Source organism: Chrysochloris asiatica, unplaced genomic scaffold (assembly GCF_000296735.1).
Source record: "Chrysochloris asiatica unplaced genomic scaffold, ChrAsi1.0 scaffold00016, whole genome shotgun sequence".
In the NCBI taxonomy this organism is placed as follows: domain Eukaryota; kingdom Metazoa; phylum Chordata; class Mammalia; order Afrosoricida; family Chrysochloridae; genus Chrysochloris; species Chrysochloris asiatica.
The window spans coordinates 4,585,471-4,613,067 of NW_006408534.1; the positions used below are offsets into that span (position 1 = coordinate 4,585,471).

The following is a 27,597-nucleotide window of genomic DNA, read 5'->3' on the forward strand; positions in this document are numbered from 1 at the left end:
TTATTTACCTCTGTCCCACTTAGCCCATGCAAACCTGCCTAACTGTTTTCCCGTCCGCTTTGTTATTCCATTCCCCTCCCCCTTCTGGATTTTTTTTTTTTTTAACTGTTTTTGAAACAACATATTGAAAGAGCACACTTTGTACCTGAAATAACTGACCTACCATGAACAACAAAATATATTCTGATAAAATTCCTGGACTTACAAGAAAAAATCCTTTTGATATCCAGGCCAAAAGATTTAGTCACATATATAAACAAGAAATAAAAAACAAAACATACAGTCATGAGGCTTTATCACAGCAAAGATTTAATCCAGAGGGAACTACCAGCAAGATGGCGGACTAGGCAGATACACTATACGGACCTTCTACAACAAAGGTTGTTGTTGTTGTTGTTAAGTGCTGTTGAGTCAGTTCCGACTCATACAGACCCTGTACAGGGTTTCCAAGGAGCGGCTAGTTAAGTTTGAACTAATGATCTTATGGTTCAAACCGACCTTGCAGTCTAGTGCATTAACCCACAGCACCACACCAGGATGCCACAACAAAGATATGGGAGACCAAATGAAAGACACATGAAAATCTTGGAACCTTGAACTTCAGAGGACATGCTACAGAAGTGAGTGCTTTCTGGAAGGAAAAGATGTTCAGGGACCACAAGAGAGGGAGACAGACTGGTGAACAGCAGGCCAAATGCAGCATGACCCTCTTGCAAGCATCTTTGGCAACAGAAAGTGGCCTGGCAGAGCAAATTCACACAGGTTATGGGAAAGGTGTGATTCTTTCTTTTCCCCAACATTCCCGATGACCAGAGGTGTGGCCAGCTCTCACCCTCATTCATCCCAGCACAGACCCCACTCTCCACGAGTTTACAGCCATGTGGTTGGGAGCCACGCCAGTGTGAGGAGGGGACCACTTGTACCACTTTGGTGCCTGGATTCAGGCAAGCTCAGCTCTAGACTCATAGAACCCGAAGAGCCACCAGTCTAGCACTTAACCCCGGGGTGGGGAACATCCAGCCTGCGGGTCATATAAGACCCACAAAATCATTTGGTCTGGCCCTGCCAAGGCAACTGCAATTCCAGCCATCATATTAGGGGTAAATTGTTTAAATGTATGACCAAATAGAGCAGGCTAATTTTTTTTAACCTTTTAATATGAATTGGGTGAAGCAAGATCATCAGCTTTACATTTACACACTCAGCTGTGCAGTCCTCCTCTCAGCCCCCTCAAGACAGGCTTCTCTTAGCCCTGTCATCTGTTACCACTGACCCAGCTGAGAGGGGGTGTATATGCTTGCATAGCTGCAAAGAGCTGAGAGAGCAGTCCTGCCTACGTGTTTTCTGATCATGGTCCTAAGTTGTAGCATGTTCCTTAATAAACCACTTAACTGTAAGTATGGCCTATGAACATGAGGGAGAATGGGAATTTCAGAGTACTTAATTGTGCTCATGCAAAAGCTGCCCTCACTTTCAATGAGGTTAACCAAGAGGCAGTCATTCAACAGAACAAGGGAATATTGCATGGCTTGAAATCAGGAAAGGTAAGCATCAGGGTTGTATCCTTTTACCATACTGTTTCAGTCTGTGTGTTGAGCAAATAATCTGATAAAGTGGATTATATGAAGAAGAACATGGCATCATGATTAGAGGAAGATTCAGTAACAACCTGAAATATGCAGATGACTCAACCTTGTTTGGTGGAAGCAAAAAGGATTATTTACTGAAATATTTACTGGAGATCAAAGACCACAGCCTTCAATGTAAAGAAAATAAAATAACTGGACCAATAAATAACATCATGATAAATGAAGAATATATTAGAGTTGTCAAAGACTTCAATTTGTTTAGATCCACAATCAATGCTCATGGAAGCAGCCGTCAAGAAATCAAACAGCATACTGCATTAGGCAAATCCGCTGCACAAGAGTTCTTGAAAGTATTAACAAGCAAAGATGTCATTTTTTGGACTAAGATGCCTAAACCACAGTATTTTCAATCACCTCATATGCATGTGAAAGCTGGATAGTGAATAAGGAAGACTGTAGAAGAATCAATGCATTTGAATTGTGGTTGTTGGTGAAGAATAATGGAATTCTATGACTGCCAAAAGAACAAACAAATTTGACTTGGAAGAAGTGCAGCCAGAATGCCCTTAGAAGCCAGGATGGTGAGACTTCATTTCTCATACTTTGGACATGTTATCAGGAGGCTCCAGTCTCTGGAAAAGGACATCGTGCTTGGTAAAGCGGGGATCAGAGAAAAAGAGGAAGATTCTAAACCAGATGGATCAACAGTGGCAGCAACAATGGGCTCAAACATAACAACAATTCTGAACATGTCACAGGACCCAGCAGTATTGTACCTAGAGCTGCTATGAGTCAGAACCAACTCAACGGCACCTAACAACAATAACGTTATCTCTGAGGTCTGTGTGGCCATTGCAACAAATTATTGAAGCTAACAAAGAAGAACAGAGTACCATGGGAGAGACAGTTGGTGTCAGAATTAGGAAAAAGGTTGGAGAGTAGAAGTATGTCTAATCTCCACCTCATAGGAACCAGCTGTGGACAGCTGTCGTCATTCCCCCCCTTGTGACTTTAGACAGGTTCTGATGTTACTATTGTTACTTCTACCACCATTTTACCAGGTAATGTAGCCATTTTTCCACTTACAGAGTATACCATGATCCTCTTATTTAGGAACTACACTAAGTATGGATAAACCTAGTGTTTAGACTATTAACTGTAATTTGAAGGCAAAATAATCCCTCAATTTCAATTAGGTCACTGAGTCCATCTACATTTTAAACTCTACAGAAGATAAATGAGATAAAAAACTCTACGAATACTTTAAACAAATAATATTTTAGATTTAAAGATGAAAAACTGTGTTATAAATTACACCTAAAGTAACAGGTAGAAAACATACCAATGAGCCAAAACCTAGGGTCCAAAAATGCTCGTTTCGGACTTCCAAAACTCCATCCAAGGTAGATACCTAATTAAAAACAACAAACAACAGCAAGCACATGACATAGGTGATCACAGTTACGTGTATTTTAGATCCAACACAGAACAGCCATGTTATGAACTTGCTCCACACCAGAGATGTAAACATGGCCAGACGCTGTAGTAGGGCACTGACTAGCTAACAGAAATCTACAACCACCTCTGTTAGATCATTACTTGAATAATGGTGGTATGAACTGGTCTTCCTTGTAGGCATATGGATTCTATCACCTGGTGTTGTACTTCAAGACAGATCTTGAAATGTTCTTTTTGATGATGAATTATATGGCCATTCCTCTGGAATTTGCCATTCCCGACATAGTACACCAAATTATTGTATGATTCAAAATGGCCAATTCCAGTCTATTTCTGCTCACTAATGCCTAGGATATCAGTATTTATGCATTCTATTTCAGTTTTTAAAATTTCCAATTTTCCTAGATTCATACTTTGTACATTCAATGTTATAATTATTAATGGGTATTTGCAGTTTTTTCTCCTCATTTTAAGTTTGTGCCCCATTAGCAAATGAAGGTCCCAAAAGCATTACTCCATTTGTGTCAGCAAAGTCACCTATGCTTTGAGAAGGCAGCTCTTCCGCAGTTGTATCAGAAGCACCTTCCAACCTGAGGGGCTAATCCTCCAGCACTATACCTGACAATATTTTAGTGCTATACATACGGTTTTTAATGGCTAAACATTCAGAAATAGTCTTCCTCTCTTTCTTCCTAGTCTGTCTTAGTCTGGAAGCTCCACTGAAACCTGCCCACTGGGTTTGTCCCTGCTGATATCTGATCTTTAAAATACTGGTGGTATAGCTTCCAGTATCACAGCAACATGTTACCAACCACAGTGTGACAAACTGACAGTTGAGAGCTGGCCCTAATTAGTTAGCATGGGGATATTTATAACAATAGCAAGTCTACCATGATCAAACACCTTAAGGGAATGAGTCACAGGGCCTGGGGGCTCAGGACCATAATCTGGGTATGGGGGTGGACATGAAGGTCAGTTAGTATAACATTATGTACAAACACATCTTACTTTGGTAAGCAGCCACTGTGGTTTTAAAATATTGTAAGTGGTCATCTGAGGTGCAACTATTGGTCTCTCTCCATTAAGAACAAAGAAGAATGAAGAACATCAAAGAAACAATTAGTCCAAAGGACTAAAGGACCATGTGAACCCCAGTCTCCACAGCTCTGACACCAGAACTAGATGACTCCCAGCTACCTACTGCTGACTGCTCGGGAAGGCACCACAAGAGGAGGTCCTGGATAAAGTGGGTAAAAACGTGGAACAAAACCCAAGCCATAATAATACACCAGACTTCCTAGCTTGACAGAGACTGGTGAAAGCCAGGGACTACAGTTCTTACACACCCTTTTGGCTAAGAACTAAACTAACTCAGCCTAAAGTGAACAATAACACCAGTTTTGATCCAATTCTGATTCCATGTTCTTCATATAAACCAGCTTCTCACATTATTTGATCAGCATACAGATTGAATAATTATGATGAAATGATACAACCTAGATGCTACTGTTCCTGATTTCAAACCACACAGTATTCCTTGTTCTGTCTGAATGACTGCATCTTGGTCTATGTGCAGGTTCTGCATGAGGACAACTAAGCGTTCTGGAATTCCCATTTTTTGCAATGTTACCCAGATTTCATTATGAACTACATAGTTAAATGCCTTTGCATAGTCAATAAAATACAGGTAAACATCTTTCTGGTATTCTGTGCCTTTAGCCAAGATCCATTTGACACGAGCAATGATAACCATTATACTATGTACTCTTCAGAATCCAGGTTGAATTTCTGGCAGTACCCTGTTGATGTACTGATTACTGATGCAATTGTTTTTTAATTATCTTCAACAAAACTTTACTTGTGTGTGATATTTATCACATCAGTCAATAATTGGCATATTCTGTTGGGTCACCTTTCTTTGGAATGGGTACAAATATGGATCTTTTCTAGGTGGTTGGCCAGGCAACTGTCTTCCAAATATCTTGGTATAGATGAGTGAGCACCTCCAGCATTGCATCTGTTTGTTAAAATGTTTCCATTGGTATTATGTCTATTCCTGGACCCTTGTTGCCAGTGCCTTTAGTGCAGCTTATACTTCTTCCTTAAATACCACTGATTCTTGATCACATGCATACTACCTCCTGAAATGATGGAGTTTCAACCAATTCTTTTTGGTACACTAACTATATTCCTTCCATCTTTTGATGTTTCCAACATCATTCATTAGATTGACTATAGATTCCTTTAATATTGTAATCTGAGGTATGAATTTTTTCTTCAGTTCTTTAAGCTTGAGTAATGCTGAGTATGTTCTTCCCTTCTGGCTTTCAAACTCCAGGTCTATATATATATATCTTTATAACACTTTATTTAGTCTTCTCAAGCTGCCCTTTGAAGTTTTCTGTTCAGCTCTTTGACTTCATCATTTAATAATTTCACTTTAGCCACCCTATGTACTATAGCAAGTTTCAAAGTCTCTTCTGAAATACATTTTGGGCTCTTCTTTCTTGTTTGTCTTCCTAATGACCTTTTATTTTCTTCATGTATGACGTCCTTAATGTCATTCCACAACTCGTCTGGTCTTTAATAGTGTTCAACGCATCAAATCAATTCTTGAGGCAGTCTCTAAACTCAGGAAAACTATACTCAAGGTCATATTTTGGCTCTCGTGGACTTGTTTTATTTCTATTCTGCTTCATTTGAACTTGTAAATGAGCAAAGAACCACGTGAGATCAAAAGGGCAGCATTTGCTTAGGGATCAAGCTCAGAAGGCAGGACGAGACAGGACAGGATAAAGGGAAATGGTAAACACAGGGAGGAAGTAGGAAGAGTGCTGCTACATTTTTGGATTGCAGTCAATGTCACAAATCAAAATGCACACAAATTTTTCAATGAAAAACCAATTTGCTCTGTAAAATTTCACCTATATCACAATATAACGTCAAAAAATAAATAAGTTAAGTCTATAGGTGGTCAAACAATCAACATATAAAAATGGGTTTAGAATTTATTGAAACCCTCAGTGTGAATATAGTCACAAAAATCACAGCATTTATATTACTGATAGGGCAGTCTTTAGATCAACACTTTACACATTGATTTCAAGTGAATGTGGCTTCCAAACTAAGAAATTCATCAAACTTTTCTATTTTTGCTGCTACATGAGGGGGTTTCAAAAAGTTCATGGAAAAATAGAATGAAAAGATAATGGAATTTTCCCACAAACGTTCTGAAACTCCCTCGTATGACTCCTATTGTGTTATTATAAAGAACATGTTGTTGTTGTTAAGTGCTGTTGAGTCAGTTCCAACTCATAGTATCCCTGTCTAGGGTTTCTGAGGAGCAGCTGGTGGGTTTGAACTGTTGATCTTGTGGATCACAGTCCAGTGGTTATCCTACAGCGCCATACCAGGAGTCTTATAAAGAACATAAAATTCCCTAAAATGCAGTAGTACTTATACCCACTCTTACAATTCCTTAATTACAAATTAAAATGTTTTTATTTATCATTCCATCTTACCTCTCTGATTAGTTTATCCAACTGACCAATAACATGAGGTGGTGTTGTCTAGGGAAAAATAAAATAAAATATAAATAACCTGGGGGGAAAAATGTTTTGCAACAGAGGTCTCAAAACAAAAATAATTGGGTTCTATCAGTGGCATGGAACTGTACATGCAGAACCTGTCCAACTTGTGTTTTGCTGTGTATAATTAAACATTTAAAAATAATAATTGAAAAAACACACAATAATAATAGAGCTTTATCACCACCTTTGCTCATGCACCATAACACAACATAATTTAGGAAAGGGCTTTAAACTAGCAGCACTAGCAGCATAAGGAATCACCCCAAGCTCATTTCTTAGTAAAGTTGTTCCAAAACTACATAAAGCTGAAAGAATCAACCTACCAACCAACCAGCGCAAAATCTTGAAGAAATGGTCAGAGAACTAACATTATGGACAGGATATAGTACCAGATGACTATTATTGATATTGCTTCTGGAGATAATGGTGATATAGCCCCTATCTTTTAGAAAAGGCATGATGCTGAGACAGAAGGTAAAAATAGCGATTATACAACCCTGGGAAACTACCTTTCTATTCAAGTGTTTGTCTATAGGTGTTCATATTATTTTAATAAGTCATTTTCATTTAACTTAATTTGAATTTGTCATTTGAAATTTTAAGCTTGAAAACTTGAAAGTCTCACTGATCCAGTGTCAGAAAATAAGATAACAATCATAACCAGATTACACAATCGTGAAAGCTCATTTATCCAGGGAAGACAGTAAGTAAGTTTCACTTCATTTCTAACAATGTCCGCCAGTAGCCAAGCATTTCACAATCTAATAGAAGTGCATGAACACTTCTATAAATTGGTAGAAAACATAGCTAATATTAAGCATTCCCATGTGGAGAAGAATCTTACCTGGAGTAATACTTTTCCACTGTACACACTCATGGGATACATCGTGCCAAATGTCATCAGAGCAATGGCTATGGCAGAGGCGGTGTCTACAGCAAAGTAATTACTAAAAGGCAAAAATGATTCTGTATCTTAATTGTATGCCTCACTGGGCATCTTACAAGTCAATCAACTGAACATCAATCATGCAAAGCAACAGGCCTATTTTATCACAATTGGCCACTACTTGTTAAGGTAGTGTCTTATGGAACAAAAAAAGGAACACTTTCCCCAACCCAGTTTAGTCAAAATATAACAATGCTATGTCTATTCGTGTGAAAAGGGATGTTGTTATTAGGTGCCATCGGGTCGGTACAGACTCATAGTGACCTTATGCAATGAGGGCAAAAAATACTGACAGCATTTCCCCACCATGTATTTTTCAGTTGATCTCCTTGTAAACTAGAAAATATATATATAATATTTGCTTCATTGAGAAATATAAAATCTTTAGTAACTTCTGATGCAGAGAAACTAACAGACTCTATCAACAATTCTACAGTTTTCCTGTACACAGTAACTTCCCAGTATTTGCTATTAATATTTTCCAAAATTCTCCTCAAATTTTACAATGTAAGAGTCTCCAGAAACTCTGAGGAACACTGTGGCCAGAGTGCAACATTTCATACATAGTTCATATTGAGCTTTCTACTGACAACACAGAACAAAATGCCAACAATAGCAAGCTGTTGTCTACTTCATTTTTTTCCCCCACATGTTGGGAATACAGAAACTTGAGTAAAACATAGTTCTTGTCCTTGAAATAGCAAGAGATACACATGAAAAATCATAATGAATGAAATAGTGTATGTTTTGCCGTTTTTTTGTCTCAACAACAACAAAATAAAATTATATATATAAATGTGTTATTTTTTTAAACCATAAGGAAACATTTTGGGTACTAAAGCAGAAATGTCTATGGGTTACTACTATATGGATGTACAACAATGAGTGGAAAACCTACCAGGGTAGGGATAATCTAAAAAGTATAAACATAAAAACAAGAGATTACATTTGAGCTGAGCCTTTAAAGATAAAGCTAGCAAGATAATACCAGAAACCAAATAAACTGCCATCAAGTCACTTCCAACTCAACTCTTCATACAAGGGTTTCCAAGACTCTGAGTCTTCATGGAGCAGAGAGCCTCATCTTTCTCTGGTAGAGCATCTGGTGGGTTTAAACTGCCAACCTTAGGGTTAAGAGTTCTACCTGGGTTCCTAGCAAAATAGTAAGGGGAAGATATCTGAGATAGTGAAAATATCATATGCAACAGCAAGAAAAACCTGATCTAGCCAGTAAACTATAAACATGAGCAGTTAGTTGTAAATGGAGCAGAAGCTATACTGGCAAAGCTAGTAGGGCCTTGATTGCACAGGACTAACAACTTACAATTTTTAAAAATTATTTGGTGGAGTTTGAAACAGGAAAATATTCTATTTTGAATGATCACTTTGGCAAAATAGAAGATAACTAAAGATAGAAAGAGTTAGAATTAGAATGGAAGACTACTCTAGTAGGCAAATGAAATGATGATGAAGGTCTCAGTAGGGACAACAGTAAGAATAGGAAGGAGGGGACAGATAAATATTGAGAAAGGTTAGTCAGACTTGGTGACTAATTAGAGTTGGTTTGGGAAGGGAAGAGTGGAGTCAAGAATGTATTTAAGAATATAAGTATTTAAGAGGAGAAATACAAGAAAGGAGAAAATAGGTATGGCTGTGGTAAAAAAAAAATGAATAAAAGGCAGAAAAAGAGGACTTTTGGGAATTCAACACAGATCTGTATCTTGGAAAATACAGATCTGGAAATCATGTAGAGCTAGCAAATAAAAACAAATAATTGTATGTGATCTCCCAAGAGAATATGCCAACCAAGAAAACTAAAATTAAGGGCAGACTCTAGTAAAAACTAATACTCAAATGGTGGTTACCCATAGAATTGTTAAGTCACAAAATGCTTAGCTGAATGCAGCTATAAAGTCTATCTTCTTAAAGGTTTGAAAAAAGAATTATTTCACACCTACTTCCTCTTCTCCTCTCTCTTTCTCAGCAATAGAAGTAGGGGCTTAGTTCTCTGCCTTAATGCCTCTTCTAATTCACTTGGGTCAGCAATGGGCAATTTAGACAGGTTTCCCAGTGTGCATATTATGCACTGTGGTAAGAGAGACTTATTGAAGCCAACTCCCTACTTTTTCAGAGGAAGATAGTTGAGGACAAAGTTACACACATCATCAACAAAACATTAAGCTTAACCACTACTCATCCCACCATGCCCTTATAAGACACGTCAAGAAAGTGATATCACACTTAACAGAAATAAAATGTACTTACTTAATTTCAATTAGCATATATGTAATACAAAGAGCAAATGCTCCAGCAAGATCAATCAAAACAAATGGATTCATTCGGGGAAGGAAGATACTGCTAAGTCCTGGAATAATTCCACATAAGCTATAAAAAAACAAAGAAGCAGAAGTCATGTAAAATTACTGAAAACCTTGTAAAATGTTATTGAATTTTAAGATTATATAATAGAAGTTTTAAAGGAAGAAAAGAGAATTGGGGGGTAAACTTTTTTCACTCAAAAACCTCTTATATCATTTATTAAAAAGAAAGATAAAGTAGAGTGATATTAAGAATCAGATCTGTTAATAATAATAATAATAATAATAATTTGATCTGTGAGTCTAGTAGTAACTTTAGCAATAATTCAAGTTCTCACAATAGATAAATTTTTCCTGCATTCCTTTCAATTTCCTCAAAAGATGAATTTTACTGCATCTTAAAAATATAACCAAATAGGTCTTAGGAATCATCCATCTAGTCTTATTTCTATAGCTATACATTTCTCAGAGCTCATTCATCACTGGCTGAACCTTGCTGTGTTTCATTGTACTTTACTTTATTGAACTTCACAACGGTTTTTTTGTTTTGTTTTAAAAAATTGAAGGTTTGTGGAAATTCTGTGTTAAGCAAGTCTATCAGTACCATTTTTCCAACAGCATGCTGGAACAGATTTTATACCACTGTGTCACATTTTGTTCATTCTTACAACTTTCAATGAGTTCTGGTATGTTGCTGTTGGATAAATCCTGGACCCTTAATTGCAAGGTCACAAGTCTAAATCCACCAGTTGCTCCTTGGAAACCCTATACAGGATTGCTATGTGTCAGAACCAGCTTTAAGGCACCTAACAACAACACAGTATTTCAATTTTTTTCATAATGCTCTACCACACTTCAATGGCTATAATATAGTATAAACATAACTTTTATAAGCAGTGTTGCTGTTAACTGCTGTTGACTAATTTCCAACTCATAGCAACCCTGTATAGGGTTTCTGAGGAGTGGCTGGTGAGTTTGAACCACCAACCATGCAGTTGAGTGTTTATCCTACGGTGCCACACCGGGACTAGGAAAAAACAATTGTGTGACTTGCTTAACTGTGATGTTCGCCTTCTTGCCATGGTCTGGAACTGAATTCCAAGGTATACCTGGATCCCTTTTTCAGAGACATAGATATTATCCAAAACTTTTGTGGTATCCTTGTTTTTAATTGCCATCCTTGCCGAATTAAAGCAGCTCAACCTGATATAAGTCCAATGTCATGTCCCTTAAGAATTAACTCAGCTTTTCTGGGATTGGTATTTTGAACAAGCAATCCCTGGTCTCATCTGAATCCTACCAATGTGTTTTTCATTGAAAAAAATTTTGGAGATACTAATGAAAATGAATTGTTGTTGTTAGGTGCCATCGAGTCAGTACTGACTCATAACGACCCTTTGTACAACAGAGCAAAACACTGCCCAATCCTGGGTCAATCTCACAATTGCTGCCACACTTGAGCCCACTGATTCTGCCATATTGCCAATCCATCCACTGGGGTCTTCCTCTGATTCTCTACCTTACCAAACATGATATCCTTCTCCAGTGACTGGTCCCTTCTGACAATATGTCTGAAATATAAGAGATGAAGTTTGGCCATCCTGGCCTCCAAAGAGCACTCTGGCTGTACTTCTTCCAACACAGATCTGTTGATTCTTTTGACAGCCCATGGCACTTGCAGTATTCTCCTCCGACACCATAACTCAAACGCATCAATTCTTCTACGGTCTTCCTTATTCATTGTCCAGTTTTTGCATGCATATGAGGTCACTGAAATACATGGCTTGGGTCAGACGCACCTTAGTCTTCAAGCTGACATCTTTGCTCTTAAACACTTGTAAAAGGTGTTGTGCAGCACATTTGCCTATTGCAATATGTCATTTGATTTTTTGACTGCTGCTTTCATGAGTGTTGACAGTTGATCCAAGAAGAATGAAGTCCTTGACAACTTCAATCTTTTCTCTGTTGATAAGAATGTTGTTTATTGGTCCAGTGGTGAGGATTTTTGTGTAGAAATTGGAACCCTCATAAAGAGTAATGAAGTCCTAATACATACTACAACATGGAAGAACCCTGAAAACCTTATGTTGCATGAAATCAGTCAGTTATAAAAGGATAAATATTGTGTGATCCCATTTATACGATACATCTAGAAACAACAAATGTATAGAAACCAAAGTTTACTAATGGTTACCAAGAGTGGGGAGGAGGAACGGGGAAGTCATTCTTTTAGGAAGTACTTCGTATCTGTTTATGGTAAAGGGTAAAGAAAAACTTGGCACAGTGTACTGACAATGATTGCACATATTAATATAACTGGTGTCACTGAAATGTTCATGTAAAAATTGGCAAATGTGTTATACAAGCAGTCCCCAACTTATGATGGGGTGCCCTTCCAGTGGTTCCATTGTAAGTTGATCCAGGAGTAATGTGAATATCTCTTTTAGTTTTCATTACTACTGCTTTTATTACCACAATTTTTATAAAATACCAATCTCGGTCTTTTCAGTTTGGAATAAGACTGATAGCACGGGCAAATTACATGCTGCAACACTGTGCATAGTTGTGTTGTGTTAATACATATTACTAACTATAAAATGCACAAAACCAAAAACAATGACGGTCCTAGCTGGTTTATTATAGCTGTAGTACATTGTAAGCTGTGGACTACCTGTATATGTATGTATGTATGTATGTATGTGTGTGTGTGTGTATATATATATATATATATTGGTGGTGGTTACGTGCCGTGGAGTCGGTTCTGACTCATGGAGTCGGTTCTGACTCACAGCGACCCTGTACAGGGTTTACGGGAACAGAAAGCCTCTTCTTTCTCCTATGGAAGAGCTGGTAGTTTCGAATCATTGACCGTGAGGTTAGCAGCCTAATTCATAACCACTACGCTCACTACCAGAGCTCCATATATATATATACCTTTCATTGTGAATTGAGTGAAAGTTTACAGAAGCAGGTCATCAATTTTATGTTCAACAGATTATATACTTTGCTTCATTTCACGGTTGCAATACCCTCCATGTACTAACAGTTAACAGCATTTACCACCTCTCACATTAACTATTGCATTCCTCCCTGTGTCTCCTGCTACCTTCATCTTTCTTCTGCTAACCTCTCTCTTGTTGTATATTGCCTACCCTCTAACCCAAAAATAATTTAACATGTGTCTACCCTCTAGCCCAAAAATAATTTTCCCAGCCCGCCTACTTCTCTACCACGTAGCCATCAAAGATTGTTTTTATCAAGAAAACCTTTTGTTTTGTTTTTTAAACTTCTTACAACATTGGTCTCATATAGTGTTTGTCTTTTTGTGATTAATTTCACACATCATAACGTCCTCTAGGTTCAACCATGTTGTGAGGTGTTTCTCAGATTCATCATTATTCTTTGAAATTTTGTAGTATCCTATTGTGTGTATGTACCAAAGTTTGTTTAACCATTCTTCTGTTGATGGGCATTTAGGTTATCTCCATCTTTTTGATATGTCTCTTGTATATGACAGCAAATTGAAGGATAAGGATTCTTATCCATTCTGCTCTTAATGTTTCTTGACTGGTATATCTAATTCATTTATATTCAGTGTAGTTATCAATAGGTATGAATTGACTGTTGTCATTTTTCTGGGGTTTTTTGTGGTGCTCCTGGATTCTTTGTTCCACATAATTTTCTATGTTGAGTTCATTTTGTCTGTGCATTTTCTTTCATTTTCTTTTGTGTTAATGATACTAAATCCTTCTTATTTTCCTCTTTTTTACTTTGATGCACAGCTATATCATTTTTCTTTGAGGGTTATACTGTAATTTATTAGTTATTTCCCTGATTAAGACAGTTGGTTTTATTTTGATATCTACTTAACTTCCTTGTCATTTATAAAATAAGTTCTGAATCTACACTATTTCATCTTTTTGTTTTGTATTTGACTTCGTTATATATTAATGTTTCTAGTTCCCTATTTTCAGTCTCATAGGTTTGTTTTACTTTTAATACTTCTATATCTGGAGTCCTGATGTAGCACTGTGAGTTAATGCGCTGGAATGCAAGGTCAGTTTGAACCACAAAGTCAGCAGTTCAAGTTCACCAGCCACTCCTCAGAAATGTTATACAAGGTCGCTATGAGTCAGAACCAACTCCACGGTACTTAACAACATCAGGATTGATTTGTGAGTGTGTTGTTATGTATCTCAGGTTGCTGTCTGCTGTTGTTGGTTATCAGACTAAATAACACCCCTTAGCATTTTTGGTAGTTGGTCCGATCATTACAAATTCCATTACTATCTGTTTATCAAGAAATGTCCTAATTTTTCTATCACACTTGAGGGACAGTTTTGCTAGATATATGATTCTCTGTTGGCAATCTTTTTCTTTCAGAGTGCTGTATATGTCATTCTATTGCCTTCTTCCCTGCTTGGTTTCTACTGAGAAATCAGAACTAAGTCTTATTGGTTCTCCATTGTAGGTAACTTTGTTTTTCTCAAGCTGCTCTCAGGATTCTTTCCTTCTCTTTGATTTTGTAGAATTTGATTGTACTATATCTTGGTGATTTTCTTTTGGGATCTGTTCTGTTTTGGGTTCATTCAGCTTCTTGTAGGCTTATCTTCTCATCTTTCATGATGCTAGGGAAATTTACTTCCTACAGCTCTTCAACAATTTTCTCTGTGTTTCTCTTTCTGCTCTGGAATTTCAATCACCTGCAAGTTGTTCCTCTTCATGGTGTCCCTCATAACTTTCTTCAGATTTTTTGATTGTTCTTCGACCATACTATAATTGAAAGATTTATTTTCAAGCTCACTAATTCAGGCTTCCAGTGCCTCACATCCACTCCTTGGCCCTTTTAATGCAGTTCCCATTTCTGAGATCTTAGTATCAATCTTCTGGATTTCCACCTGCAAGTTTTTTGGTGTTTTTTTTTAAATGTTTTATTGTGAATTATGTGATAGTTTTTATTGGAGAACTTTAGCTTTACATTCGTTCTTTTGTATATCGTTTCACTGCCATGGCTACAATCCCCTCCATGCATCATCAACCACCCAAAGGGTATACCCTGCAAGCCTGCCCCCCACAATTCCCCCTACAGTCTACAGCCCCTCTCCCTCTCTGGGTCTAAAGTCCCCAGCTGCTCCATCGCTCCACATCATCGTTTCTGCCTCCATCTCAGGCATCACTGCTTCTCTGGGTAGGGTTCCGCTCTCTGCTTTTCTCAGTCCGGAAGTAGTTCACGGGATCCCTTGAAGGACCTGGTTTAAGTGTCTGTTACGACCATAGGGAAACTGGGGGCAGGGTGACTGGTTAAATACTGATCTGGTAACTCTGTAGGTTTTATAGGTCTAGAGCCAAGCCCACCTGAATCCAGTGCTAAAGTGGCCCACTAAATCAGTGCAGCTGGCCCCCATTTTAGGCTAGTGTGGCTCCCAACCACACGACTCCAAACTCACAGAAATTAGGGTCTGTGCTGGGGGGTGGTGAATGAGGTTGGGTGCTGGCCACCTCTCTGGTTACCAGGGAATCGTGGGGAAAAGAAGAAATCACACCTTAATACATAAATCTGCTCTGCTAGGCCGTCCTCCACTGCCAGAGCTGTTCACAAGATGGTCAAGCTACATTTGGCCAGCTGTTCATCGGTCAGTCTCCTTCTCTCTCAGGTCCTGCTTGGCCTCTCCTCCCAGCTAACACTCCATCCACCTCGCTAATCTTTCTTCTGAAATTCAGGGTGCCAGAATTTTCAACTGGTCTGTTTTATTTTGTCTCTCGGTACCTTTGTTGTAGAGGGTCCATGTAGTGCGTCTGCCTAGGGTGTATGTGTGTGTGTGTGTGTGTGTGTGTACACACACAATAAGAAAAAAAATTTTTTGAGATCTGTGCTATTGATCAACAGTAGTTATGAAAAAGTGAACGTGCACTAGATCTCATCTTGTAGCCCAGTAACAACCTTGATCATGTCCTGTACATGACTACAGACCATGCAAACTATAGCCAGTTCCTTTCTATTTACCCATGATTTGTCACCCTAAAGCCTTTTGTTTTTCTTTTCAAGGAAACATTCTACGTTGATATGACTAATGTCCCTCTGCAAGGTTCCTCAGGGCCCTTCACAAATGAAAGTTCCTTCGAACAGTGTCAACATTTTTTGGGATCATCTTCATCCTTGAAATAGATGTGGCAAAGAGAGCTCATGTATATTTCTTTCAAATTATGTACATCATTAAATGCCATAATATCTTACCTTCGACTAAGATCTGCAACATGCTCTTGAAGCCAACTCGTACTAGCAGCTTTAAAAAGAAAATACTTAAATTATTCATAAAGAATAAACCACCACCAGATTTATTTTAAAAATAAGTTTGGCAATGACAGTAAACACTATACAAGGACATGCTACCGGCTCACATCTAGATCGTTTTCTTCTATGCCCTTAAGATACACAGTCAGAAGCAGTTTCAACTACAATATACAGATGACTTGAAGGAATTAATCATATGTCATTGTTTCTATTAACTCAAAGTTTTAAAGACCCCTTATACTGTACAGGGGACCATGGTGGCTCCATAGAATAATTACTAGACAAGGTTGGGAGTTTGAGCCTACCAGCCACTTTTTGAGAGAAAGATGAGGATTTCTGATACCACAAAGATTTTTTTTTAAATCCCAGGAAAACCTATACAGGGTCACTTCGAGTCAAACAATATTGTAGAGTTTCCCAGCCAGTACACTGAAAATGGGTTATGCCTATCCTAATGATTGATTCGCTCTAGAAAGGCCAGGTGTGGAGCTGAGGTACATCTAAAAACACCTGCCAGTAACCATCCCTGGATAAGCACCCTCCAGACTCAAGCATCTTGTTCTGTTTATCTCAGGGTGCTACAGAAATATTCAACAGCACCTAACAATAACAACAACTTCCAGGAGACTGGAGGACCTGTAAGCTAGCTCTCTGTTATCTTCAGAATACACTTTATCATTGACAAAACTTGTCTTTATGAGATATTAATTGGATTTTTTTATTAATGGTAAATAAAAAACATACCTTCAGAGACATAAGCAAAAGGTTTATTCCGAATAGAAAGCATCGTAAACAGGTTGAAAGAAAGGGCCACAAATGTACCAACTAATAATCTTCCCCTAAAAAGAACAACAATAATATCAACTTTCTTGGCAATAACACAGTGCAATTTTTCATGTTGTATGCAAAGACACTAGGAGATGGGACGGTGAAGTGGACTACTTTAATGATTTGGTATTTGTAGCATCAGAATCTGAACTTGGTTTCCAGCACCATAGCTCATGTTCTGTCAGTGGTTGTTCCTTCTCACATAAGACAGTAAAGAACTGTCAACATTAATAATACTTTCTTACAAATAATTTTTGTTGAAATTCTGTATAAATGGTAATGGTATTCAGTTGAAAATAAGCTGAACAGATCAGACTTTCTAAAATAAAATGATCAGAATAGGTAAGGTCAATATAGTTGGCAGCTATGTTGGAGTCCTGGTGTGGCACTGTGAGTTAATGCGCCAGACTGCAAAGCCATTTGAACTACAAGCTCACCAGTCACTCCTTGGAAACCCTATGGAAAACCTATGCAGGGTCGCTATGGGTTGGAACCGACTCGATGGCACTTAACGACAACGTGTTGTAGATAATTCTAGCTTTTCTATAAGGACTACTAAGAGATTTTGGCAAATTTTAAATTACATAATACTACAGGGAGCTATTGACTGAGGCCTGGAAATAATGGGGGACATAAAGTCAAGAGAGAAGAGGCTTCTTGTATCAAAACATCTAAAGCTTGAGAACAGACAAGAGTGAAAAGGAACAGTTAGAGGATTTAGGGATTTTGTTTTTGAAATATCAGTAAAATGTATATTGCCATGCTTTGAACTCTGATACTGAAGAAAGCAACCATTATCTAATAATACACTAATTGATAACTGGGAATCAAACTTAATAGTAAATTATCTGTTAAGTCAAAAATAAAATCTCACGTGTGTATCTCAGGCTGCTCCAAAAAGCGTTCTGCACTAAAAAAAAAAAAAAAAAAGCGTATGCGTTATTAAATAAGTCTTCTGATTTATGAAATTAGAAAGCTTTATTAAATATAGATACACAACAATCCAACTTAAGGCTAACAAAACTTTTTAATATGATAATCGACTAATGATTATTAGCCCTGATGAGGTTGACCAAAATTATCCTCAATCTGTACTGATTTTTGCAAAACACACGAACATAATACATACAAGCTTATAATATGCATGGTGCACACAGGAAACTAACATACAAGAGAGTTGCACAGTTTGCAAAAAACTGTATCATGTGTGCATTATTTGCATAAAAATACGGTATTGTCAATCTTTCTCTGCCAAACCTAGTTCAATAGATGTGTGATAAGCAATAAAACATGACTGAATCCCTTTTGGGTTGTTTTGTTTTTTTCATTCATATCCACCTCTGAATGAATTAAGTAGCATTTAAGAAGGTAATTAAAACAAAGAGCTAAACATGAAGAAACTGTCCTATCAAACTTCCACTATCCAACACCACTCATTTAATTTGCAAAGCCAATCAAACCAAGAATTTATCTCACTGTATTCATTCAGATTCTCAAAGGTGTGACAGGCAGAATTTAGAAAGTACCTTTCTTTTAAGATAAAGAGGGCTCCCAACTGTGCCAAAACTGTGGAGGCAAATACAGCCAGGACTTCTAATCTTTCAAATCTGAAATCAGAAAAATAAATAGATCGGCATACTTCTTTCAACTGATAAACCAGTTTCCCTAGAAAATGTTTACATTCATTTATTCAGTCCACCAAAACAGATCGGCATATTTCTTTCAACTGATAAACCAGTTTCCCTATAAAATGTTTACATTCATTTATTCAGTCCATCAAAAAAATCTATGTGTCCTCCTCTGAGCCAGGAGTTCTGGTGTGGCACTGTAGGATCAACATTAGACTGTTAACTGCAAGATTGACAGTTCAAACTCACCAGGCACTCCTTGGAAATCTTATACAGGGTCTCTATGAGTCGGAAAGGACTCCAAAGAACTTAAAAACAACAACACTGAGCAAACACTGTCAGAAGAAATTTCAGAGTTCCTAGAAGGATAATAAACAGTAAGAATCAGATTTTTTTGAAAAGGGCCTATTTGTACGATACACACTCTTAAGACCCACTATAGCTCTCATCTTTCTAGAAATAAACATCATACTAATTGTTAACAATTCATTTCAAGCACTGGTTTAAGTGCATATCATTTTATTTCTTCAGCTGAACCTTCTGATCCTTATTTTTATCTACTCTTTTTTAAAAACAACAGATAAGGAATTTGAGACAAAAGGAGGGAAAGTAACTCTCTAGCATCAGATAGTTAGCAAGCAGAGGAGTCCAGCTTTCAAACCTAAGAGCTCTTGCTTCAGAGTTCATGATTTTAACCACTTCCTATACTGCCTGCCTCTCATATCTATACACTGTTGTTGTTGTTGTTGTTAAGTGTCATCGAATCAGTTTCAACTCGTAGCAGTCCTATATAGTTTCTGATGAGTGACTGGTGAGTTTGAGCTGCCAACCTTGTGGTTCAAACCAACCTTTTGATCCAGTGTTTATCCAGGATTCCATACATACATAACTGTAGTTACTATAGTTATTTATAAATAAGTTCTCCAGACTGTAACATGGAGGTCAGGGACTGATGTCTTATTCATCTCAGTTTTTTTCACTTCACATGGTCTAAAGCACTCAATACTTGTGGTAAAAATAACTGCTTCATATTTTATAAGAAAAAAACTATGGAGATCCAGAAAATAATTAATGTGTATTACACTGCTGGCTGTAAAATGAAAAAAGTGTAGAATTATTAATTCACCATTATGCAATATTAAAAATAAAACAAAAATGTCCATTTATTGACATGGGAAGATGTAAGTTAAAAAAAAAAAAAAAAGACTTATGCAGTATGTAAATGATGCAATGTTATTTATGGAAATTCATAGGCTGATGGTAAATGTATATGGAAATGCAAAAGGTAACAACCTCAGTTTCAGAATACATTTTTGGGTTAACATAAATTTATACAATACTGTATTTATTCACTCTATATGCTGAGTAATAAAATCCAAGAAGCTGGATTATATGGAGAAGAACATGGCATGAGGATTGGAGGAAGACACATTAACAAATGGTGAGGTGAAGTTGCCTGATATAACCTTGATTACTGGAAGCAAGGAGTACTTAAAATACTTGCTAATGAAGACCTGGAGCTAGAAAACCAAAAGGAAAAACACATTCAGCATTTCTCAAGCTGACAGAACTGAAGAAAACATTCAAGCCTCAACATTCGTTACTGAAGGATTCTCTGGGCAAATTATTGAATAAAGCAGAAAGCATCAAAAGAAGATAGAAAGAGAGAACAAGATGGAAGATCGGGTGGAAGTGCAGTGAGGAGCTCCGTCAGCAACAATACAGAATACCAGACCAAGCAGGCTCAGGGGATGGTGCCAGAACTCTGAATCACAAATAAAGGAATATTTAGAAGGTTGGAAGGCTTACAGCTAGGGAAATTTGTAGCAGAAACAAGAAATCCAATGTTTTCTGATTCAATATGCTCAGCAGCTCCCAGAGCTGCCATCTTAGGGGAGACCAAGCCGGAGAAGGATCAGAGCAGCCACAGATGCCTGACAGAACCGCAGAGATAAAGGTGTGGATATTCTTTTTTTTTTTTTTGTATCTGTTCAATGGTCCTTGCTGTGTGCGCACCTCCATCCTGGTGAGTAGAGGGGGTGCCTGAGAAAGTGGAAAACCCACCCCCACCCCCAGAGGGTTATACTACACATGCGTACAGATGTCCTTGAAATTTAAAGTAACAGTTTCCACTTAAAACAAACAGCAGTGCACAATGGTCACAGCTGGCCCTGAATTGTTTATCACTAAGAAAAAGGCGAGAACGGGGATAGTGGAGCAGGACAGGCAGACTAAAAAAGGAAATAGGCAGAAAATTATATCGTCACTTCATAACAACCATTCAGTGGCATCCTGAAATTTCTCAAGAAGAAGAGTGAAAAGGGAAGCTTATCTCCTAATCACATCTACTTGGAGATGATCAGAAAGCATAAAAAATACCAAAATACACACCTATTTAAGTATTAAGGCCACAGCTAACTCTTGAAATAAGCCCCAAAAAACAGAATCAGATGATTATATCAGCACATGTCCAGAAATGAGATAAAGTGACTGAGGCAAATGAGCTGGCAGTGGACCTACACTCCAGACTAGAAGATGGACAGGCTTTGGAAATACCTGAAAAGGAATTCAGAAAAATGCTTATAAAATGTATCAAAACACTATACAACGGAGTTGAGAAAATTAAGGAAGAAGTCAAGAAAGCACTACAGGAGCAATCAAACAAGATAGATACAGCATTGGAAACAATTCAAAACCTATAAAAAAAGGTCCAAATGATTAATAATAGAATATCAGAAAAGGATAATACACTGAAAGGGCAAAAGAGTAGAACAGAAGAAACAGAAGCCAGAACTAGTGAGCTAGAAGATAAATCTCTCAACACTACTAAGATAGAAAAACAAGCACAAAAAATGATTTAAAAAATCTCAAGAAGGCCTAAGATTCATGTTGGACAACATGAAGAGGAATAACTTAAGATTTATCGGCATTCCAGAACAGGAAGAATCACACAAGTCCACAAAGGAGATAGTTAAAGAGCTGCTGGAAGAAAAGTTCCATAACATCCTGAAAAGAAAAAAGATAAGCATTTAAGAAGCTCAACGAACCTCAGGAATAGACCCTAAAAGAAAATCACCAAGACATATCATAATCAAGCTCTCCAAAATCAAAGATAAGGACAGAATACTGAAATCAGCTACGGAAAAGATAAGTATAACATACAAAGGCAAGCAAATCAGATTAAGCTCGGATCTCTCAACAAAAACCATACAAACCAGAAGGCAATGGGGAGACATACATAAAACCCTGAAAGAAAAAACTTACAACCAAGAATCCTCTACCCAGCAAAGCTGTCAATCAAATATGATGGTGTAATCAAAACATTCCAGTATAAACAGAAGCTAAGGGATTTTGCCAAAGCCAACCCTGCTATGAAAAACATCCTAAAGGAAGTTCTGTGGAATGAGAACCAACAAGAACAGACAACAACCAGAGAATGACATACGTGGCAGCATCACCCTGAACTCAGTCGACAAATGGAAGAGTCAAGAACAGAATAAAATGATAAGAACAGAGGATCTGGGATATCAGTCTATGATCAAAACAGTTACAATGTGAAAGAAGGTAAACACAGAGGAACAGATATCCAGATGGTGAGAAGGTCAGGTAGATTGCAGGATAAAATAGACTGTCTTAAATGAAGGGAAGAATTAATGGAATATAAGGTAACCACAACAATGGGGTTGGGGTTGGGGTTTAGTTTGGGTGTTGGGAAGAGCAATACAAGAAGGGGGAGGAGGTGGAAGAACAATATAGATAGGGGAACACTGAGACAGGTTTGCATGGCCTAAGTGGGACAGAGGTAAACAGTGATGAATGCTCAACCTTGGAACAACAGGGCTCTGTGATACAGGGATCTAGGCATAGTTTGAAGAGGAGAAATAATACTAAAATGCTTGACTGTCTTATGAATATTGGTTTCCCTTGCCTACTATGGTAAAATAGACACTTAAGTAGGATAGAAAGGAATGTTGGGAAACATAATTACAGAAAACTTGTAAGCCCGTCTTCAGCCTATAATTAACTGGAATACTAAAAAGGGTTCTAGAACTTGCCCAGTGTAATCGGCCTCTTGGAAAGCCTTTGCAGAGTACAGGACTTTAGGTGGAATCCTGAGTTCCATCCAGAACCTTCTGAGGTGGGATATCCCCACTGGCAAGGACAAGCAGACCAGCCTGGAACAGCTAGAGCAACAGAAGATACATCTTCAAAGAAAGATCATCATGGAAAACCCAACACAAAAATGTCAGCATGACCGGCTACTACAAGAATAAGCAAACTGTTCACCAGGAAGTCATCAAGACAAGCAATCGAGTTCCTTCAGGACAAGCTCCCCTCTAAGACTGAAACTCAAAGGAAACACATGAACAAACATGTCAGCTTGCTGGCAACCACACTGGTCTACTGGTGAGTGGAAAGGCAGCAATGAAGAAATGGACTGAGTTCAACCATAGTCCATTGACTCCCATTGACCTGGGCTGAGAGAGAGAAGAGGAAGGGCTGGTTGGTGCAAAGTGTGGTGAGATCTGGGACACTTGAGCCTGTGGACAAGGACATAGCCACAGAGGGCTAGAGCTGAAAGTGAAGCATTCAGCTGATATGAAGTGAGGGAGATGCACAAGAATACCCAAACTTGCAAACAATACCCATTTGTAAACAGTACCTAGCCTTAATGGCTTAATAATCACAAGTCGACTAGAGAAAGATTACAAAAAACATATATTTTTTTGTTGATAAAGGAAACAAGGGTAAATTGCTATAATTTGATGAACGTGACCTATACTCATGGAGGTAGTAACTCTAAATACCAACAGAGAGGGAAGGAGTCTTCACATCAAATATCAATGTTATTCCCTCTGTACGCAGGGTAGATAGGGATGGGCAACTTAAACATTGGCTACCTAAAATGATGGGGCAATAAAGACATGAAGTGACTGGCTTACAAAGTTTGAAGAGTATCGGGAGAAGAAAGGGTCCCCACTGAATAGTTTTCATATTGTCTAGATGGGCTGGTGAAAAGAGATGGGAATAAGATTCACATGATTCAATAGTGCATAACTGTTATTATGACTAATTGCAACTGTCACAATCGTAAAGGTAGAAGTTTTGTAACAAAAATAGGGGAATGGTTAATCTTACAGTCCAGAAACAGAGGACCCTAGGACCATCAAGGGAGAAGCGCACAAGCAGAATGTTTGACCTTATCAAGCAAGAGAAGCAGCGATGCCAGAGACGGAGGCAGAGAGAGGGGCACGGAGAGGCGGAGCGGCTGAGGACTCTAGATTCATGGGAAGAGAGGGACTAAGAGCTGGTGGCCTGGAGGCAGACTTGCAGAGTGTGCCCTGTGGAGATGAAAATTATTATATACGCCTGAGTGGGTTTTTTTGTTATTGTTGTTTTTAAAAGCTAAAGTGGATAGAAATACTGTTAACTGATGGTACATAGAGGGAATTATAATCATCACAATGAAACAAGGTGTATGATTTGTTGAATGTAAAACTGATGATCTGCCCTGTAAACTTTCACTCAATCCACAATAAAAAATTTAAAAAAAAAAAAAAACCCTAGAAGGAATACACAGAGTCACTGTAAAGGAAATGGTTGATGTTCAACCATTTCAAGAGGTAGCAAATGATCAAGAGCCAATAATATTGAAGGAAGAAGTCCATGGTGCATTGAAGGAATTGGCAAAGAACAAGGCACCAGGAAATGATGGAATAAAAATTGAAATCTTTCAGGAAAGTGAGGTGGCATAGCAGACACTCACTCATCTCTGTCAAGAAATTTGGAAGACAACTATCTGGCCAACTGATTGTAAGAGATCCATATTTGTGCCCATTTCAAAGAGAGGTGACCCAACGGAATGCGGAAATCATTAGACAATATCTTTGATATTCCATGCGAGTAAAGTTTTATTAATGGTAATACAGAAATGGCTGCAACCATACATTGACAAGAGAACTTCCAGAGGTTCAAGCCAGATTCAGAAGAGCATGCGGAATGAGGGATATCATTGTTGACGTCAGATGGATCTTGGCTCAAAGCAGAGAATACCAGAAAGATGTTTACCTGTGCTTTATTGACTACACAAAGGTTTTGGATTGTGTGGATCATGACAAGCTACGGACAAAATTGCAAAGTATGAGTATTCTGGAACACTAAATTGTGCTCATGAGGAACCTGTACATAGACCAAGAAGCAGTTGTTCAAACAGAACATGGATATACTGAATGTTTTAAAATAAAGAAAGGTGTGTGACAGAGGTGTATTCTTTCACCATACTTACTTAACCTGTAATGCTGAACACATAATCTGAGAAGCTGAGTTATATGAAGAAAAACGTGGCATCAGGATTGGAGGAAAACTCATTAACAACCTGCGATATGCAGATGATGCAACCTTACTTGCTGAAAGTGAAGAGGACTTAAAATACTAATGAAGATCAAAGACCACAGCCTTCAGTATGGATTGCATCTCAATGTAAAGAAAACAAAAATCCTCACCATTGGACCAATAAACAACATTCTTATCAACGGAAAAAAGATTGAAGTTGTCAAGGACTTCATTTTTCTTGGATCAACACTCAAGGAAGCAGGAGGCAAGAAATCAAACGACATACTGCATTAGGGAAATCTGCTGTTGAAGACCTTTTTAAAGTGTTGAAGAGCAAAGATATCAGCTTGAGGACTTAGGTGCGCCTGACCCAAGCCATGGTATTTTCAGTAACCTCATATTCATGTGAAAGTCGGACAGTGAATAAGGAAGACCGTAGAAGAATTGATGCTTTTGAGTTATGGTTTGGAGGAAAATATTGAAAGTGGACTGCTAAAAGAATAAAACGATCTGTGTTGGAAGAAGTGCAACCAGAGTGCTCCTTTTTAGGCCAGGATGGCCAAATTTTATCTCTCAGAGCTTCCAGCACCACAGCAACACACAAGCCACCACAATATGTCAGACAAGTGGTAGAATCAAAGATATATTGGTGTTGGGTTCAGTGCCACTGAGTCAGTTCCAATTCATCACAACCCTGTATCTAGGGTTTCCAAGGAGTAGTTGGTGGATTTGAACTGCCACTTTTTGACTAGAATAATCCATTGATTATTCTACAGCATCACACCAGAACTCCATAAAGATATATACCAACATAATCAAGTGTGTATGTGCACTAAAACATGTTCATAGTAGTTATATTTATAATAACTGGAAAAAAATATCCAAATGCCCTGTAGTTGTTCAACTACTAACAAATTATGGTATATTAACAAAACGGAATGAAATAATAATGAAGCAGAGTGAATTACTGCTACATAAGGATATAGACTATAATTCAAATCTACTTGATGTTTAAAAGCAGGCAAAACTAATCTTCAATGATAAATGTCAGAATACTGCTTAGTTTCAGCAGAGTTTGACTTTGGGTGAATGAAGGGAGGCCATAAAGGTTTCTATCATGTTCTTGGTAGTAGTTGGGGAGTGTGGTGCCTTTATAGGATAAGCACTGACCAATGAATGTAAGGTTAGTAGTTGGAGCCCACCAGTCACTGTGTGGGAGAAAGACAAGGCTTTCTGCTGCTACAAAGATTTATAGCCTCAGACACCCTAGACAGGGTTGCTATGAGCAAGAACTGTTTCAATGACACTTAGCAATAACAGGGAGATTGTTGTTGTTGTTAAGTGCCATCGAGTCGGTTCCGACCCATAGCGACCCTGTAACAGGGTTTCCGAGGGTGTAAATCTTTAAGGGAGTAGAAAGCCTTATCTTTCTCCCGCGGAGCGGCTGGTAGTTTCGAACCGCTGACCTTATGGTTCACAGCCCGATTCGTAACCACTACGCTACCAGAGCTCCTTAAAAAAGTATATCCATTTGATAAAAGTTATCAAACTGCACATGTAAAAATTGTGAACTTTATTCTATTTTCACTACATTGCATTAAAAGTTTATTTTTAAAATGTATGTAAGGTATACATACAAATATATATGTATTGATACTTAGAAAGGATATAAAAGATTAATACAACTGTGTTATAACTATTTAATTTTTTCCCATAATGAACCTATTATAGTTTCAAATGAGAAAAATGAAATGTACAAAACACTCTTAAGAATTTTTTTTTTAAAAAAGCTCTTACCTACAACCGAAGTGAAAGCTGTCATTTACCTAATAAACCTAGTAATACTTACTGAAATAAACATAAATATTGTAATTCATGAAAACTCTTAAAAATTCTGAAGAAATGAACTGTATATTAAATTAACCTACTCTTTTTCACATAAAGGGTTATTACTTTGTACCACAAGTTCTGTTTTCTAGCCTGTTAACACCCAGAATTTGACTCACTAAAAATTCTGATTTATGAGTTTTAAGTTACAAAGGTCCCTCACAAAGAGAGACATGCAAAATCAACACATTATGCCAGATGTAATCTGACACATGTAGAACATCACAAGACAACTATTTCCTCACTATCTCTAGCAATATGCTGTCTATGAATGTCCTTTCAGGCAATACATAAGGTGCACAGGTAGTGGAGTGGTGAAGTACTAGACTGCTAACTGAAAGGTCGGCAGTTCAAACTCACCAGCCACTGCATGAGAGAAAGATGTGGCAGTTTATGTCCATAGAGATCACAGCCTTAGAAACCCTATGGGGCAGTTCTTCTCTGAACTATAGGCGTGCTATGAGTCAAACTCAAATCAAAGTGAAAGGATTTGGGTGTTTTTTTTAAAGTTATATATAATGATCATTCATTTAAAAAGTCACAACCACATTGATTGTTGCTTCTTATTAAACTTGTGTTTGACCAAGGAGCTCAGACTCTTCCTTTATGAACTGAGCTTAAGCTACCCTTTTCTATGACTTTATAAGGAGTCCTGGTGTGGTCCTGTGGGAGAAAGCACTGGAACACAAGGTCAGTGGTCCAAACTCACCAGCTGCTCCTTGGAAACC

General features: G+C 37.8%; 1 protein-coding gene across 1 annotated transcript in view; it reads right to left on the reverse strand.

Annotated features, from left to right (window-relative positions):
* Positions 1–27,597, reverse strand: part of SLC30A6 (solute carrier family 30 (zinc transporter), member 6) — an 87,866-nt gene that overhangs the window by 25,862 nt on the left and 34,407 nt on the right. Inside the window, exons 6-13 of the mRNA XM_006835276.1 lie at positions 18,548–18,628; positions 17,896–17,931; positions 16,938–17,032; positions 16,137–16,185; positions 9,849–9,968; positions 7,482–7,584; positions 6,569–6,616; positions 2,932–3,000 (exon numbers count right to left, since the gene is read on the reverse strand). Of these exons, the coding sequence (XP_006835339.1) occupies positions 2,932–3,000; positions 6,569–6,616; positions 7,482–7,584; positions 9,849–9,968; positions 16,137–16,185; positions 16,938–17,032; positions 17,896–17,931; positions 18,548–18,628 (601 nt within the window). The remainder of the gene's footprint in view (positions 1–2,931; positions 3,001–6,568; positions 6,617–7,481; positions 7,585–9,848; positions 9,969–16,136; positions 16,186–16,937; positions 17,033–17,895; positions 17,932–18,547; positions 18,629–27,597) is intronic.